Source organism: Oncorhynchus clarkii, chromosome 5, assembly GCF_045791955.1.
Source record: "Oncorhynchus clarkii lewisi isolate Uvic-CL-2024 chromosome 5, UVic_Ocla_1.0, whole genome shotgun sequence".
Lineage (NCBI taxonomy): Eukaryota > Metazoa > Chordata > Actinopteri > Salmoniformes > Salmonidae > Oncorhynchus > Oncorhynchus clarkii.
In genome coordinates, this window is record NC_092151.1 from 2,522,957 (window position 1) to 2,540,987 (window position 18,031).

Sequence of the window (18,031 nt, forward strand, 5' to 3'; positions counted from 1 at the left end):
AAGGAGAGATTGTAATCTGAATAAAGGGAGAGGTTGTAATCTGAATACAGGGAGAGGTTATAATCTGAATACAGGGAGAGGTTGTAATCTGAATAAAGGGAGAGGTTGTAATCTGAATACAGGGAGAGGTTGTAATCTGAATACAGGGAGAGGTTGTAATCTGAATAAAGGGAGAGGTTGTAATCTGAATACAGGGAGAGGTTGTAATCTGAATAAAGGGAGAGGTTGTAATCTGAATACAGGGAGAGGTTGTAATCTGAATACAGGGAGAGGTTATAATCTGAATACAGGGAGAGGTTGTAATCTGAATAAAGGGAGAGGTTGTAATCTGAATACAGGGAGAGGTTGTAATCTGAATACAGGGAGAGGTTGTAATCTGAATAAAGGAGAGGTTGTAATCTGAATAAAGGGAGAGGTTGTAATCTGAATAAAGGGAGAGGTTGTAATCTGAATAAAGGAGAGGTTGTAATCTGAATAAAGGGAGAGGTTGTAATCTGAATACAGGGAGAGGTTATAATCTGAATACAGTGAGAGGTTGTAATCTGAATAAAAAGGCCATTCTTGAACATGGGGTGAGACAGTCTTACTGATCTGCTAGAGAACCAGTTTGGATTTAAGCATAACGTTTGTATGACTGAAGCCTTCAGTGAGAGGTCTAATGCTTTAATATGTAACATGTGCCATGTTATCTGCTACAATTTAGTGTTCTGTCACACACAAGTAAATCAATGCATTTCATTGCCTGGAGAACCCATTTAACTTTAAATGGTTGCAAGTATGGCCTCCTTGTCTCTGTTGATGCTGTATGGAAATGTCTTGTGCTTTAGTCCGACCCCTCAGAAACACAGAGGTCGGAGTAGAGGGCAGCCATACTACATCACCCGTTGAGCAGTTTGGAGTTTACGGACACAACGGCAAGAGATGGCATCAAGGACACTCCCGACCAGATTATTTTTTTATTGGGGGGGGGGGGGGGGTGTTTCTGTTGGTCAACAGGAAGGTGTTGAGGGACCCGTTTCCTTGTGATGATTTTTAAAGCTTGCTTCATAGTCTGGACTAATCTTTCGACGAGGCAGTTCGTTGCAGGGTGACACAGCGCTGATTTTGATGTGATGGATTCTGTTGCTTCAATGAATGACCGGAACTCTTCAAACACCAGCAGGGGGACATTATCACTAACGAGTTGCGTTGGCAAGCCGAAGCGACTGAATATTGACTAACTTTTCGATGGCTCTCTCTGCTGAAGTGTTCTTCATCACTGCAACCTCAGGCCATTTGCTGTGTGACTAGGAACATACGATCCTCCAGTCTAGGGTTTTCCAAACTCGGTCCCAGGGCCCACCCTCGGTGCAGGTTTCTGGTGTTTTTTTTGCCCCTAGAAAAACTCATCATCAAGCTTTGATTATTTTAAACAGCTGTGTAGTGTTAGGGGCAAAAAAACTAAACGTGCACCCAGGGAGGAGCCCTGGACAGAGTTTAGGAAACCTTGCTCCAGTAGGCCTGCATGTGGACTCGCTGCCAAGGCCCCTCTGGGAAGTCCCATGAGTGTAGCAGCGCTAGCTAAGGCACGTTCCTCGTCATGTGACATGCAGAACAACACTTGGCCTAGTCTTTGATAACTGCATCCTGGCCACCAGAAGTAGCTGTGTGCAATCTCCTTCATTCACACCACAGTGCCCTGAATAGAGTTCTTCAAGGAGCTGCATGATGACTTGGAAAGCCCCAGAGCAAGCAGTACTGAACTGTGAGCTCGTTTCTTCTCACCGGGTAAGGATTTAGGCTGTCCCGACAGCTCTCCTCCTTTCCCACGAGTGACAATGTACACAACCTCAGACATCACTGGATCAGTACGGGTGCCCTAAAGGGGCAAACTAAAATATCAACACATATCTCATCTCAATTAGCCCTAAAATCCCTAGTTTGAAAGCACCTGTTTTTCTGGAAGCTGTGCCATTTCCTTCCACGTGAGCCAGCCCTCTAGCAGTTCGAGTTCCAACCAATGAGATTCAACACCTCGCCATTTGAGTGACAGCTAGCAAGATGCACACACACAGCGAGCGCAGTGTGACATAGTACGCAATTTTCAGGGACTCCTTTTGGCTCGTGAGCGATACTTTCAAAACTACTGGCTAAAAAGTTTACAAAAGTACCGGAGAATCTCTTTAAAAACAACACTACATAGACCATCAAAAAGTACTGGAGAATCTCTTTAAAAACAACACTACACAGACCATCAAAAGTACTGGAGAATCTCTTTAAAAACAATTACATAGACCACCAAAAGTACCGGAAAATCTCTTGACAAAAATAAGATCCTTATTTGAACAGTATTTTCCAATGTTGTTCTCCACTACTAAAAACACTTTAAAGCATTAGCACATCGTTCAAAAGGCTAAATAAATGTTACACATTACAGTAAATCAAACATTTGTGCACTACAATGTGTTTTTAATGATAGTCATGGTGTCTGTCATCATTGATGGGTTAAGGTCATAGTGGGGGTGGCCAGACAAATGGAATGGAGCAATAACAACATTTCACTTGTTTTGAAATGGCAGTCGAGCATCACTGGGGATCAGAGGGCAAGCCTGGTCCCAGACCTGTTTGTGTCGTCATTCCAACTTGGCACGACAGCACAAACAGATCTGTGGACCAGGCTTTTATCATAAGGACAAGACAGACCAACACGAAGAACGTAGGCCGTACACAGCCGTCCCATCGCCTTTGACCACAGAACATCGGCCGCCATTTTCTGTTCATTTCCTGACGATTCTACATGTTAAAATTGCCACCGTTCGTCAAAACACCCGAGCAGGTAATCTACCGCAGATGGTGTTGGTCTGGTTTGTCCTACAGGCATCCGAGGACACACTTTCCGTCTCTGGGGTTATTTGCTGACTATGGGCAGCAGGTCTCCCTTGGTTTTCATGGTTTTGATCTTGGCTCTGATGGTGTCGTCCATGGCCTGCCTGCAGCGGTGGGCGTAGTGAGCCAGCGTCTCCTCTTTCTCGTCCCAAGGTGGCAGAGCGTGGAACACCTACGATTAAATAATACTTTATTAACACCCAAAGGACCAGCTAATACATACAACACTGAATAAATACCTACAACACTGAATAAATACAATGACAGACACAAATGATAAAAACCTAATCCCAGACTAAAAAAGCTCAATGGAGAGCCTTAGATTAAAATGTCCCCATCGGACGATAAGAAGGATTCACCTCCGGAGCGGCCAGGCTCAGCTCGGCGATGGCGGCCGTCCGTGAGATGGTGTTGCGGTCGACGCCCACGCGGTCGAACGCCACCTTCATGGAGACGCTGCGTCTGAACTCCTGCAGGGCCGCCATGTACCTGGCGATGACGCCCACCACGTTCTTCACTGGGGAGAGAGAGAGAGAGACAGGACCGACGGGGTTAAGTAATAGTAAAACAAATGCATTTGTTGTTTAAAAAGCTGATTATTTATTTATTCAACATGTTTCAGTACTAGAGAGCTCATCTCCTATCTTCGCATTGGCCACTTCTGTGATTCAGCGCCATCACCAGGCTTTGGTCCAAGTGTGCCCTCTATCCAACTCTATGGTATTGGGTACAGTACTGTAGTCCTGACTCTATTTAAGGACCATCTACAGTACTGTAGTCCTGACTCTGTTTAAGGACCATCTACAGTACTGTAGTCCTGACTCTGTTAAAGGGCCATCTACAGTACTGTAGTCCCGACTCTGTTTAAGGGCCATCTACAGTACTGTAGTCCTGACTCTGTTTAAGGGCCATCTACAGTACTGTAGTCCTGACTCTGTTTAAGGGCCATCTAGAGTACTGTAGTCCTGACTCTGTTTAAGGGCCATCTACAGTACTGTAGTCCTGACTCTGTTAAAGGGCCATCTACAGTACTGTAGTCCCGACTCTGTTTAAGGGCCATCTACAGTACTGTAGTCCTGACTCTGTTTAAGGGCCATCTACAGTACTGTAGTCCTGACTCTGTTTAAGGGCCATCTAGAGTACTGTAGTCCTGACTCTGTTTAAGGGCCATCTACAGTACTGTAGTCCTGACTCTGTTTAAGGGCCATCTACAGTACTGTAGTCCCGACTCTGTTTAAGGGCCATCTACAGTACTGTAGTCCTGACTCTGTTTAAGGGCCATCTACAGTACTGTAGTCCCGACTCTGTTAAAGGGCCATCTACAGTACTGTAGTCCCGACTCTGTTTAAGGGCCATCTACAGTACTGTAGTCCTGACTCTGTTTAAGGGCCATCTACAGTACTGTAGTCCCGACTCTGTTTAAGGGCCATCTACAGTACTGTAGTCCTGACTCTGTTTAAGGGCCATCTACAGTACTGTAGTCCCGACTCTGTTTAAGGGCCATCTACAGTACTGTAGTCCCGACTCTGTTTAAGGGCCATCTACAGTACTGTAGTCCTGACTCTGTTTAAGGGCCATCTACAGTACTGTAGTCCTGACTCTGTTTAAGGGCCATCTACAGTACTGTAGTCCTGACTCTGTTTAAGGGGTAGCTACAGTACTGTAGTCCCGACTCTGTTAAAGGGCCATCTACAGTACTGTAGTCCCGACTCTGTTAAAGGGCCATCTAGAGTACTGTAGTCCTGACTCTGTTTAAGGGGTAGCTACAGTACTGTAGTCCCGACTCTGTTTAAGGGCCATCTACAGTACTGTAGTCCCGACTCTGTTTAAGGGCCATCTACAGTACTGTAGTCCCGACTCTGTTTAAGGGCCATCTACAGTACTGTAGTCCCGACTCTGTTAAAGGGCCATCTACAGTACTGTAGTCCCGACTCTGTTTAAGGGCCATCTAGAGTACTGTAGTCCTGACTCTGTTTAAGGGGTAGCTACAGTACTGTAGTCCCGACTCCGTTTAAGGGCCATCTACAGTACTGTAGTCCTGACTCTGTTTAAGGGCCATCTACAGTACTTACTCCTAACTCGTGTGTTCTCTCCATCTCTGCTCCTCTTGGAGCTCTTCATCACCCTGTGGAGCTCCACCTCCTCAAAGCTGTCGAATAGGGCGGGGTTCTCAAAAGCCACGCCCTCATCAGGGAAACCCACCCCCATGTGGGAGGAGCTACCCGTCCCCAGCTCCATCTGGCTGGACGAAAGACCACGCCTCTTCTCTGAGGAAAAGAAAAAAACATTAAACCGATGGTCTCTGGCAGAAACATCACGCCATGTTTTTAACTATGGATGTATAATAGAGTGTCATTCTTCATCCACATGCCTCCCCACCCCTGCTGATGATGATCAGGTACAGTTTGTAGACTAAGCCTCAGACTAGACCTAATTATGTTCTATACTGAACAAAAATATTACATGTAATGTGTTGGTCCCATATTTCATGAGCTGAAATAAGAAGTGTCGGACAAAAAGCTTATTTCTCTCAAATTTTGTGCACACGTGTGTTTACATCCCTGTTAGTGAGCATTTCTCCTTTGCCAATATAATCCATCCAACTGACAGGTGTGGCATATCAAGAAGCTGATTAACTTCATTAGGGGAGGGGGCACTATTTTCACCTCCGGATGAAAAGCGTGCCCAAAGTAAACTGCCTGCTACTCAGGCCCAGAAGCTAGGATATGCATATATTTGGTAGATTTGGATAGAAAACACTCTAATGTTTCCAAAACCATTAAAATAATGTCTGTGAGTATAACAGAACTGATATGGCAGGCGAAAACCTGAGAAAAATCCATCCAGGAAGTGAGATTTTTTTATTTTTGTAGTTTTTTATTGAATGCCATTACAGTATCCATTGATTTAAGACTCAAATTGCACTTCCTATGGCTTCCACTAGATGTCAACAGTCTTTATAAATGGTTTCAGGCTCGTATTCTGAAAAATGAGAGAGTAAGACCAGTCTGAATGACTGGACCCTACAGTGTCCCAGAGGTTTTTCACGACCGAGAGCGCCCCTTTCTTGTTTACCTTTTATATACGTTATTGTCCGGTTGAAATATTATCGATTATTATGACTAAAAACAACCTGAGGATTAATTAGAAACATCATTTGACATGTAACTCCTCTACTTGGCTGGTTACTGTTTGTAATGATTTATCTGCTGGGAGATGTTCTCAGATAATCGCATGTTATGCTTTCGCTGTAAAGCCTTTTTGAAATCTGACACCGTGGTTGGATTAACAAGAAGTTAATCTTTAAACCGATGTATAACACTTGTATGTTTTATGAATTTCTATAATGAGTATTTCTGTTTTTGAATTTGGCGCTCTGCAATTTCACTGGATGTTGGCCAGGTGGGACGCTAGCATGATCATTACACAGGTGCACCTTGTGCTGGGGGACAATAAAAGGCCACTCTAAAATGTGCAGTTTTGTCACACAACACAATGCCACAGATGTCTGACGTTTTGAGGGAGCGTACAATTGGCATGCTGACTGCAGGAACGTCCACCAGAGCTGTTGCCAGATAATTTAATGTTAATTTCTCCAAAATAAGCATTCAATGTTGTTTTTGAGAATTTGGCAGTACGTCCAACTGGCCTCAACATATATAGCGTGTATGACGTTGTGTGGGCGAGCGGTTTGCTGATGTCAACGTTGTGCACAGAGTACCATGGTGGCGGTGGGGTTATGGTATGGGCAGGTATAAGCTACGGACAACGAACACAATTGCATTTTATTACATGTCAATTTGAATGTACAGAGATTATGGGACACTACCTTTCAAAGGTTTGGGGTCACTTAGAAATATCCTTGTTTCTGTCCATTAAAATAACATTTATCAGAAATACAGTGTAGACATTGTTAATGTTGTAAATGACTATTGTAGCTGGAAACGGCTGATTTTTAATGGAATATCTACATAGGCGTACAGAGGCCCGTAATCAACAACCATCACTCTTGTGTTAGCTAATCTAAGTGTATCAATTTAAAAGGCTAATTGATCATTAGAAAACCCTTTCACAATTATGTTAGCACAGCTGAAAACTGTTGTCCTGATTAAAGAAGCAATAAAACTGGCCTTCTTTAGACTAGTTGAGTATCTGGAGCAACAGCATTTGTGGGTTCGATTACAGGCTCAAAATGGCCAGAAATGAAGACCTTTCTTCTGAAACTTGTCAGTCTATTCTTGTTTTGAGAAATGAAGGTTATTCCATGCGAGAAATTGCCAAGGAACTGAAGATCTCGTACAACGCTGTGTACTACTCCCTTCACAGAACAGCGCAAACTGGCTCTAACCAGAATAGAAAGAGGAGTGGGAGGCCCCGGTGCACAACTGAGCAAGAGGACAAGTACATTAGAGTGTCTAGTTTGAGAAACAGACGCCTCACAAGTCCTCAACTGGCATTTTCATTAAATAGAATCCGCAAAACACCAGTCTCAACGTCAACAGTGAAGAGGCAGGATGCTGGCCTTCTAGGCAGAGTTCCTCTGTCCAGTCTCAACGTCAACAGTGAAGAGGCAGGATGCTGGCCTTCTAGGCAGAATTCCTCTGTCCATTGTCTGTATTATTTTGCCCATCTTAATCTTTTATTTTTATTGGCCAGTCTGAGATATGGCTTTTTCTTTGCAACTCTGCCTAGAAGGCCAGCATCCCAGAGTCGCCTCTTCACTGTTGACGTTGAGAATGGTGTTTATATACACACACGCACACACACACACACACACACACACACACACACACACACACACACACACACACACACACACGTATGTGGACACCCCTTCAAATGAAATGTTACTATTTCAGCTACACCTGTTGCTGACAGGTGTATAAAATCTAGCGCACAGCCATGCAATCTCTATATACAAACAGGCCTTTCTGAAGAGCTCAGTGACTTCCTAGTAAGTCAAATTTCTGCCCTGCTATGGCTGCCCCGGTCAACTGTAAGTGCTGTTATTGTGAAGTGGAAAGGAGCAACAACGGCTCAGTCGCGAAGTGGTAGGCCAAAAGCTCTGAAGTGCGTAAAAATCGTCTGTCCTCGGTTGCAACACTCACTAACAAGTTCCAAACTGCCTCTGGAAGTAACGTCAGCACAATAACTATTCGTTGGGAGCTTCATGAAATGGGTTTCCATGGCCGAGCAGCGGCACACAAGCCTAAGATCACCATGCGTAATGCCATGCGTCGGCTGGAGTGGTGTTAAGCTCGCCCCCATTGGACTCTGGAGCAGTGGAAACTGGCCCATTAGTTCCAGTAAAGGGAATTCTTAACACTATAGCATACAATTACATTTTAGACAATTCTGTGCTTCCAACTATGTGGCAAAAGTTTGAGGAAGGCCCTTTCCTGTTTCAGCATGACAATGCCCCCGTGCACAAAGTGATGTCCATACAGAAATGGTTTGTTTAGATCGGTGTGGAAGAACATGACCGGCCGGCACATAGCCCTGACCTCAACCTTTGCGATGAATTGGAACACTGACTAGTGGCCCAGGCCTAATCGCTCAACATCAGTGCTTGACTTCACTAATGCTCTCGTGGCTGAATGGAAGCAGGTCCCCTCAGCAATGGGTCCCCTTCCGACATCTAGTGGAAAGCCTTCCCAAAAGAGTGGAGGCTGTTATAGCAGCAATGCTCCAACATCTAGTGGAAAGCCTTCCCAGAAGAATGGAGGCTGTTATAGCAGTTATAGCAGCAATATTCCAACATCTAGTGGAAAGCCTTCCCAGAAGAGTGGAGGTTGTTATAGCAGCAATGTTCCAACATCTAGTGGAAAGCCTTCCCAGAAGAGTAGAGGCTGTTATAGCAGCAATGTTACAACATCTAGTGGAAAGCCTTCCCAGAAGAGTGGAGGCTGTTATAGCAGCAATGTTCCAACATCTAGTGGAAAGCCTTCCCAGAAGAGTAGAGGCTGTTATAGCGGCAAAGAGGAGACCAACTCTATATTAATGCCCATGATATTTGGAATGAGATGTTCAACGAGCAGGTGTCCACATACTTCTGGTTGTGTGTGTGTGTGTGTGTGTGTGTGTGTGTGTGTGTGTGTGTGTGTGTGTGTGTAAATATATATACGTTAAAATACAAATACAGTCATGGGAATCACAAATAAAACATCACAAATAATCACAAATAAAACATCACAAATCACACTGAAAAATAGTTACATTCCTACATAATCAATCATTTAAAAATTGGCCGAACGACACCAGAACATCAAGAGAAAATGGATTTTGAATTTTGTTCCACGTCTATAGTGAAGTCCAGCCAACCTTTTCATACAGGATATAGTGATCAAAACTGTCACCTGTAAGAAAACGAAGGGCACTATGGTAGATGGCATCCAAAGGTTTAAGAGTTTTAGCAGCTGCACTTTGATAAATAATATCACCATAATCAACAACAGATAAAAAGGTTGACTGAATAATCTGCTCCCTACTGCTTATAGAAAGGCACCATCTGTTTCTGTAGAAAAAGACAACGTTAAATCTTCACTTCTTAACCAGATCATGTGTTTTTAAACGTTATATCCAAATGCCTAAATATTTGCCTTCGAAAAGTATTCAGACACCTTTGGACTTTTTCAACATTTTGTTAGGTTACAGCCTTATTCTAAAATTGATTAAACACAATACCCCATAATGACAAAGCAAAAACAGGTTTTTAGACATTTTTGCTAAAAAACAGTACTTTGTTGGAGCACCTTTGGCAGCGATTACGGCCTTGAGTCTTCTTGGGTATGACGCTACAAGCTTGGCACACCTGTATTTGGGGAGTTTCTACCATTCTTCTCTGCAGATCCTCTCAAGCTCTGTCAGGTTGGATGAGGAGCGTTGCTGTACAGCTATTTTCAGGTCTCTCCAGAGATGTTCGATTGAGTTCAAGTCCGGGCTCTGGCTGGGCCACTCAAGCACATTCAGAGATTTGTCCCGAAGCCACTCCTGCGTTGTCTTGTCTGTGTGTTTAGGGTCATCGTCCTGTTGGAAGGTTAACCTTCGCTCCAGTCTGAGGTCCTGAGCGCTCTGGAGCAGGTTTTCATCAAGGATCTCTGTACTTTGCTCTGTTCATCTTTCCCTTGATCCTGACTAGTCTCCCAGTCCCTGCCGCTGAAAAACATGAGCTTCACCGTAGGGATGGTGCCAGGTGTCCTCCAGACATGACGCTTGGCATTCAGGCCAAAGACTTCAATCGTGGTTTCATCAGACCAGAGAATCTTGTTTCTCATGGTCTGAGATTCCTTTAGGTGCCTTTTGGCAAACTCCAAGCGGGCTGTCATGTGCCTTTTACTGAGGAGTGGCTTCCGTCTGGCCACTCTACCGTTAAGGCCTGATTGGTGGAGTGCTGCAGAGATGGTTGTCCTTCTGGAAGGTTCTCCCATCTCCACAGAGGAACTCTGTTACAGTGACCATCGGGTTCTTGGTCACCTCCCTGACCAAGGCCCTTCTCCCCCGATTTCTCAGTTTGGCCGGGTGGACAGCTCTAGGAAGCTCTGTTGGTTCCAAACTTCTTCCATTTAAGAATGATGAAGGCCACTGAGTTCTTGGGATGGAATCAGGATGCACCTGAGCTCAATTTCAAGTCTCATAGCAAAGGTTCTGAATACTTATGTAAAGGTATCAGTTTTTATTTGTAATATAATTGCAAAACTTTCTAAAATCCTGTTTTCGCTTTGTCATTATGGGGCATTGTGATGTCATTATGGGGTATTGTGATGTCATTATGGGGTATTGTGATGTCATTATGGGGTATTGTGATGTCATTATGGGGTATTGTGATGTCATTATGGGAAGGCTGTAACGTAAAAAAATGTGTAAAAAGTCAAAGGGTCTGAATACTTTCTGAAGGAACTGTATATGCAGGAACACGTTCGATTGGAGAACATGTAGTTCATCTGAAACATGCCTACGAGAGTTTTAAAAACAACATGAGTTTAGTTTTGCCCGTTTTAAGCACATCAGCTAGATATTCCTGCATAGCTATAAAATCTGACTGTAGTTTTGACAAAGCAGACATAATGGTATCATCTGCATATAGATGAAGTTTACAATTTAACAGATTGACCAATGGTGTTTATATTAGTAGTAAATGAGAAGTCCCAAAATCAACCCCTGTGGTACATCTTTATATACCTCTAGAAATTCAGACTTAACCCCATCCATCAGGATGGCCTGAGTTCTGTCACTAAGATCATCATGAAACCATGAACAGGTGTCAGAGCTCAGACCTATCGAGGACAACTTATTCAATAAAATTGCACGATCAACAGTATCAAAATAATTTGACAGGTCCACAAACAAAGCATAACATGTCATTGTAGTGTCTAAAGAATTGACAAGATCATTAACTACTAAAGTGGAAGCTGTAACAGTGCTATGCCCAGGACTAAACCCTGATTGGATGCCCAGGACTAAACCCTGATTGGATGCCCAGGCCTAAACCCTGATTGGATGCCCAGGCCTAAACCCTGATTGGTTTACATTCAAAATACATTTAAGGTAAAAAATAAAAAAATTGTACATCTACCAAGTTTTCTAGAATCTTCGCTAGACTAGGAAGCCTTGAAATGGACCGATAGTTATTAACATCTCTACTATCCACATCCTGAAGGAGTGGCAGAACAACAGCTGATTTCCAGACTTTTGAAATATTTCCTGATAACAATGTTAAATTAAAAAAAGTGGTTTATTGCGCCAACAATGATGGGCGCGGCAAACTTAAGCAGACCAGGGTCCGAGTGTTCGGTCCCTGTGTCTATTTTTCGTTGGATATTGCTAGCAAAGCATCCAGGACGTTCTTTTTCTGTATATAGATTAAAAGAAAAGCTTTGACTATCATTTCTCAGATCATTCAGTAAGTTTCCCCTGCCAGCATCCAGCCCAGTATCATTGTGAATAGACTTAGAAGTTCTTTCAAAGAGAGATAACCCCCGCTGAAATAAAAATGGTGATTAAACGCATCAATGATGAGGCCAGAGTCTGAATTAAATTTGTTGTGGTAGAGAGGAGGAATAGAACCCTACGGGGATTTGACACCTTCCCAGAATTTAGCCGGGTTCCCATTACAATCCAAAAGGGAGAATACACCAAATCAAAATCAAATCAAATGTATTTATATAGCCCTTCGTACATCAGCTGATATCTCAAAGTGCTGTACAGAAACCCAGCCTAAAACCCCAAACAGCAAGCAATGCAGGTGTAGAAGCACGGTGGCTAGGAAAAACTCCCTAGAAAGGCCAAAACCTAGGAAGAAACCTAGAGAGGAACCAGTAGAAACATATTTCGCTGGTGTATTTGTCAGAATAAGATCAGAGTTGACTTTGAAGGCTCTTTAGGGTTGGGCTCATGTAGTCTTAGTCATCAGCTCGGTTAGATTTAGGTCATTACACATGACTTTTTAGATTGGGAAATGCAGGCTTCAGACAATCACAATTTAGGTCACCCAGGATAATGACTTCTGACTTAGTAGAAGACAACAAACTAGTTAACTACTTGACCCCTATAACAATTATGGATACATTTTTATCCAGACAAACAGACAGGTAGTAGTGACAATTTTTTGGGAAAATTGATTTTAGTAAAGAGACAACTTGTTTTTTTTCTATCAAAATGGCCACTCCATCACCTCTACTCTGTCTGTCAGCGTTGAACACATAACCCTCAATATTAATATCCCATTATATAACATCCCATTGGGCTCATATGGTACCTGAGAAGAATGAGAGGTGCCTACCTGGGCGTAGTAAGAGCGTACCTGGTCGTAGCTGGTCTTGCAGGAAGTCACAGATGAGTTCAGCCTTCTTAGTGAGTTCCTGCTGCAGCAGCTCCTTGTCCTGTTTCAGACTAGAGATGGTCTCCCCCATCTGCTCACTGCGGCTACGCTCAACACTCAGCAACGCTCGCAGCCGCTCTATCTCACACAGAGCTGGTCCCACTGGCAACAGAGACAGGAAGGGTGAGACAGGATATAACAGTTTCAATATGTACATAATAATAATAATAATTATATTAACTTTATTACAGAAATAATTTTAAAGTACATAAAAAAGCTAAATGAAGTTAACACTGGGAGAGTGTCTATGGGTGTTGGAAAAGGCGTCATAGTTCAGAGAACATACAGAGTAGGGTCACTTTCAAACTAGTGTAGTCAGAACCCCCCCCCCCCCCTGGTTCCAACATATGAGAGAACACATGCAGAATGCACGAAGGCCAAATAAAAAGGAAACGGAAAACATTACGAGAGAAACTGGAACCTACCTGCTACTCATCTTTTCCCACTTGCTTTAAAACTCTATACAGTTATCGGTCCTGTGTTTTAATAAATAAAAGGGAGTTGGGAAAAGTTTTAAAATATCGATTAGCTATTTAGTACATACAGTTGAAGTCGGAAGTTTACATACACCTTAGCCAAATACATTTAAACTCAAGTTTTTCACAATTCCTGACATTAAATCCTAGTAAAAATTCCCTGTCTTAGGTCAGTTAGGATCACCATTTTATTTTAAGAATGTGAAATGTCAGAATAATAGTAGAGAGAATGATTTATTTCAGCTTTAATTTCTTTCATCACATTCCCAGTGGGTCAGAAGTTTACATACACTCAATTATTATTTGGTACCATTGTCTTTAAATTGTTTAACTTGGGTCAAATGTTTTGGGTAGCCTTCCACAAGCTTCCCACAATAAGTTGGTTGAATTTTGGCCCATTCCTCCTGACAGAACTAGTGTGACTGAGTCAGGTTTGTAGGCCTCCTTGCTCGCACACGCTTTTTCAGTTCTGCCCACACATTTTCTATAGGATTGAGGTCAGGGCTTTGTGATGGCCACTCCAATACCTTGACTTTGTTGTCATTAAGCCATTTTGCCACAACTTTGGAAGTATGCTTGGGGTCATTGTCCATTTGGAAGACCCATTTGTGACCAAGCTTTAACTTCCTGACTGATGTCTTGAGATGTTGCTTCAATATATCCACATAATTTTACTACCTCATGATGCCATCTATTTTGTGAAGTGCACCAGTCCCTCCTGCAGCAAAGCACCCCCACAACATGATGCTGCCACCCCTGTGCTTCACGGTTGGGATGGTGTTCTTCGGCTTGCAAGCATCCCCCTTTTTCCTCCAAACATGACGATGGTCATTATGGCCAAACAGTTCTATTTATGTTTCATCAGACCAGAGGACATTTCTTCAACGTTCTTTGTCCCCATTTGCAGTTGCAAACCGTAGTCTGTCTTTTTTAATGGCGGTTTTGAAGCAGTGGCTTCTTCCTTGCTGAGCGGCCTTTCAGGTTATGTCGATATAGGACTTGTTTTACTGTGCATATAGATACTTTTGTACCTGTTTCCTCCATTATCTTCACAAGGTCCTTTGCTGTTGTTCTGGGATTGATTTGCACTTTTCGCACCAAAGTACGTTCATCTCTAGGAGAAAGAACTCATCTCTTTCCTGAGCGGTACGACGGCTGCGTGGTCCCATGGTGTTTATACTTGCGTACTATTGTTTGTACAGATGAACGTGGTACCTTCAGGCGTTTGGAAATTGCTCCCAAGAATGAACCAGACTTGTGTAGGTCTACAATTATTTTTCTGAGGTCTTGGCTGATTTCTTTTGATTTTACCATGATGTCAAGCAAAGAGACACTGAGCTTGAAGGTCGGCCTTGACAACATCCACATGTACACCTCCTATTGACAGAAGCTTCTAAAGCCATGACATAATTTTCTGGAATTTTCCAAGCTGTTTAAAGGCACAGTCAACTTAGTGTATGTAAACGTCTGACCCACTGGAATTGTGATACAGTGAATTATAAGTGAAATAATCTGTCTGTAAACAACTGTTGGAAAAATGACTTGTGTCATGCACAAAGTAGATGTCCTAACCGACTTGCCAAAACTATAGTTTGTTAACAAGACATTTGTGGAGTGGTTGAAAAACAAGTTTTAATGACTCCAACCTAAGTGTATTTAAACTTCCGACTTCAACTATAGCTAGTCTTCAACACGAAACACTAATATAAAACTGTGACATACAGAATTGATTAAAGAAAAGTTGTAGAGAAACATGAAGAGATAAGTTTAAACCCTTATATGGCTGAGATCAAGGCTTGTCTATTTAAATATCCATTCAATAAGTTAGACACCATCGAAGGGGATTGACCATTTATTTCAGGGTAACATACTGTCAACGTTTCTCCTTCAGTCATTGGTCAAACATCATTACACACAACGTTTCTCCTTCAGTCATTGGTCTAACATCATTACACACAACGTTTCTCCTTCAGTCATTGGTCTAACATCGTTACACACAACGTTTCTCCTTCAGTCATTGGTCTAACATCGTTACACACAACGTTTCTCCTTCAGTCATTGGTCTAACATCGTTACTAACAACAATAACTTAATGCAGGAAAAATGGAAGTAAAGAACATAGAACCCTGCATTCCACTGGCGTCATGTCTTCTAGATTAGAAAACACGTCGTCCCACAGGCCATGTTCAAAATGGCACCAGATTCCCTAGAGAGAGCACTACGTTTGACCAGAGCCCTATATAGAGCACTACTTTTGACCAGAACCCATATGAAGGCAATAGGGTTTCGTTTGGGACAAAGACATGGTCTCATGTCTAACAGAAGGCAGACATGAATGATGACCTCCTTTCCTCCACAATGGTAGGATCCTCAGACCCTGACCTGCGGAAAGTCGTCAGGACATGTAACAATTCTCCTCTGACACATCCTCAGTCTACACTTATTGATGCATGCTTTCTTCAGTTTGGACGACTCCACCGACGTCCATCCATCCAGGGCAGAGCAGTGGAGGACGTACGCTGTGAAGTGTAGATACAGTGAGTTAACTGACACGTTGAGCAGTTGATGAGTCAATACATACATGGGCCCAGAGTAGAAAACACAAGTAACAATCACGTGTATGGCAACCTATTCCCTCTATATAGTATACTACTTTAGACCAGGTCCCTATTCCCTCTATATAGTGCACTACTTTAGACCAGGGCCCTATTCCCTCTATATAGTGCACTACTTTAGTCCAGGGCCCTATTCCCTCTATATAGTGCACTACTTTAGACCAGGGCCCTATTCCCTCTATATAGTGCACTACTTTAGTCCAGGGCCCTATTCCCTCTATATAGTGCACTACTTTAGACCAGAGCCCTATTCCCTCTATATAGTGCACTACTTTAGACCAGAGCCCTAGTCCCTATATAGTACACTACTTTAGACCAGGTCCCTATTCCCTCTATATAGTGCACTACTTTAGACCAGAGCCCTATTCCCTCTATATAGTGCACTACTTTAGACCAGGGCCCTATTCCCTCTATATAGTGCACTACTTCAGACCAGGGCCCATGCATTAACAATCTTCTACTCCTCCTCACCTATGATTGCGTCCACCGTTCGGCGGTCAAGAATCTTCTTGCCGTCAGGTACTTTCCCCCTCCTGCCGAAGGCCACCGCCCCTATGAGGTCTTCCTCGGTGAAGAAATGCTCGAATAGGAGATGAAAGAGTCTCATGCAGTTCCCTCTGGCCTCCTGAAACATGGCAGCTAGCTGCAGGGAGGACAGCAGAACTCCCGAGCCGGGGTAGAGCTCCTGCTGGCCCTGCAGCTGCTCCCTGTGACGGCCTCGCCAGCGCGTCGGCTCCGGCTGGGGTTGAAGTTGTGGCTGATGTGTCTCAAGATGGGACTGGAACTGGGTCTGTTGCTGATGGGTGTTGGGTTGATAAATGTGGGGCTGGGGATAATGACTGGGAGCTCTATCCTCATGGTACTGCCTTCGCTCCGTTCTCCTCTCTTCCTCTCTCTCTGTTTTCCAATCCTCCCCTCTCTCCATTCTCCAATCCTGCCCTCTCTCCATTGTCCTCTCTTCCCCTCTCCCTGTTCTCCTCTCTTCCCCTCTCTCCGTTTTCCAATCCTGTCCTCTCTCCGTTCTCCTCTCTTCCCCTCTCTCCGTTTTCCAATCCTGTTCTCTCTCCATTTTCCTCTCTTCCCTTCTCTCCGTTTTCCAATCCTCCCCTCTCTCCATTTTCTTGTCACGGAAAGACAGAACCTGGTGGATGACTGTCTGTAGACTCTGTAGCTGACCCAGATCTGTAGAGAACAACAGAGATATTTACACACTAAAACAAAACACAGAGCAATTTCTACAAAATGTGCCTAGGAGAAACCTTCCTCAATAGTGTAATTTGAAAACTAGCGTAGTTCCAGAATGGTCTCACCTATTCTAGCAACAAACTCTTCAACACGCCGCCTCTCCTCTGCCGGTTCGCTGGTCAGGCAGTGGCTTGAAGAGGTGGGCCAGATTACGTCTAAAAAAAAAAAAGGAGGAATCAGACAGGTTTATATAAATATTTTCCATTAAAAGTGGCAATGTGTCACTTTTTGGATGAGCCGAACAAACTCATAGAAATTAGAGTTATAGATCTGTCGCCGAGTCTAAGAAACGGCAGATCTGTTCTGTATGTGCTATTTCTATGCTTCCTGTTCTTAAGTTTAGTTTTTGCGTTTGTTGGTTTTTTTACTTTCAGTTTTGTCCACCAGCTTCAAACAGCTGAAAATACAATACTTTGAGTTATGGAAAATATAAATTTCACAGTGGTTTAGATGGTACAATGATTCTCTACACTGGCCTTTCTTGTTCTGTCACAAACTGAAATTAGGCAAACTTTTGAAATTTTGCAACCAGGAAATGGCGGAGCGATTTCTACATAGTGCATCTTTAACTATAATCCCTATGAGACATAATGACAACACAGTTTGGCTATACATTTTTTTTTTTATTACAGTTTATTTTACACAGTATTCACTGAACAATGCCTAGTCATAGGTCCTCAACAGTCATTCTGATTCCCATGTCAAACAAGACTAAATTTAGAGGAAAAAGTACTTCCTACCAGGAAGTTTAAAAAAAAAAAGACCGGTTGAGTTTGCGGGGAGCTTATATTCACGAGGTGGCCTTGACTGACAGCTCTTTGAAAACACCAAGCAACTTGGATGCAACGCTGCAGTAAAATCATCTCAACCTAATTTGGTGAAGCATCACTGGATCTGCATCTCCCCTTTGTTAAGTCTCGTGACGCGGTTCACAACAGCCCTGACGGACGTGT

The 18,031-nt window shown here is 43.3% G+C and overlaps 1 protein-coding gene across 3 annotated transcripts in view; it reads right to left on the reverse strand.

Moving 5' to 3' along the window:
• Positions 1-2,240: 2,240 nt before the first annotated feature.
• Positions 2,241-18,031, reverse strand: part of LOC139408253 (uncharacterized protein KIAA1958) — a 34,818-nt gene continuing 19,027 nt past the window's right edge. Inside the window, exons 4-7 of one of the 3 annotated variants that reach the window (XM_071151932.1) lie at positions 12,665-12,844; positions 4,938-5,132; positions 3,225-3,382; positions 2,241-3,037 (exon numbers count right to left, since the gene is read on the reverse strand). In XM_071151932.1, coding sequence (XP_071008033.1) covers positions 2,888-3,037; positions 3,225-3,382; positions 4,938-5,132; positions 12,665-12,844 — 683 coding nt within the window. In that variant the 3' untranslated portion in view covers positions 2,241-2,887. Of the gene's footprint in view, positions 3,038-3,224; positions 3,383-4,937; positions 5,133-12,643; positions 12,845-15,221; positions 15,738-16,304; positions 17,016-17,143; positions 17,234-18,031 lie in introns of those variants that run through there. The other 2 variants (XM_071151931.1, XM_071151930.1) reach the window with 2 other exon arrangements.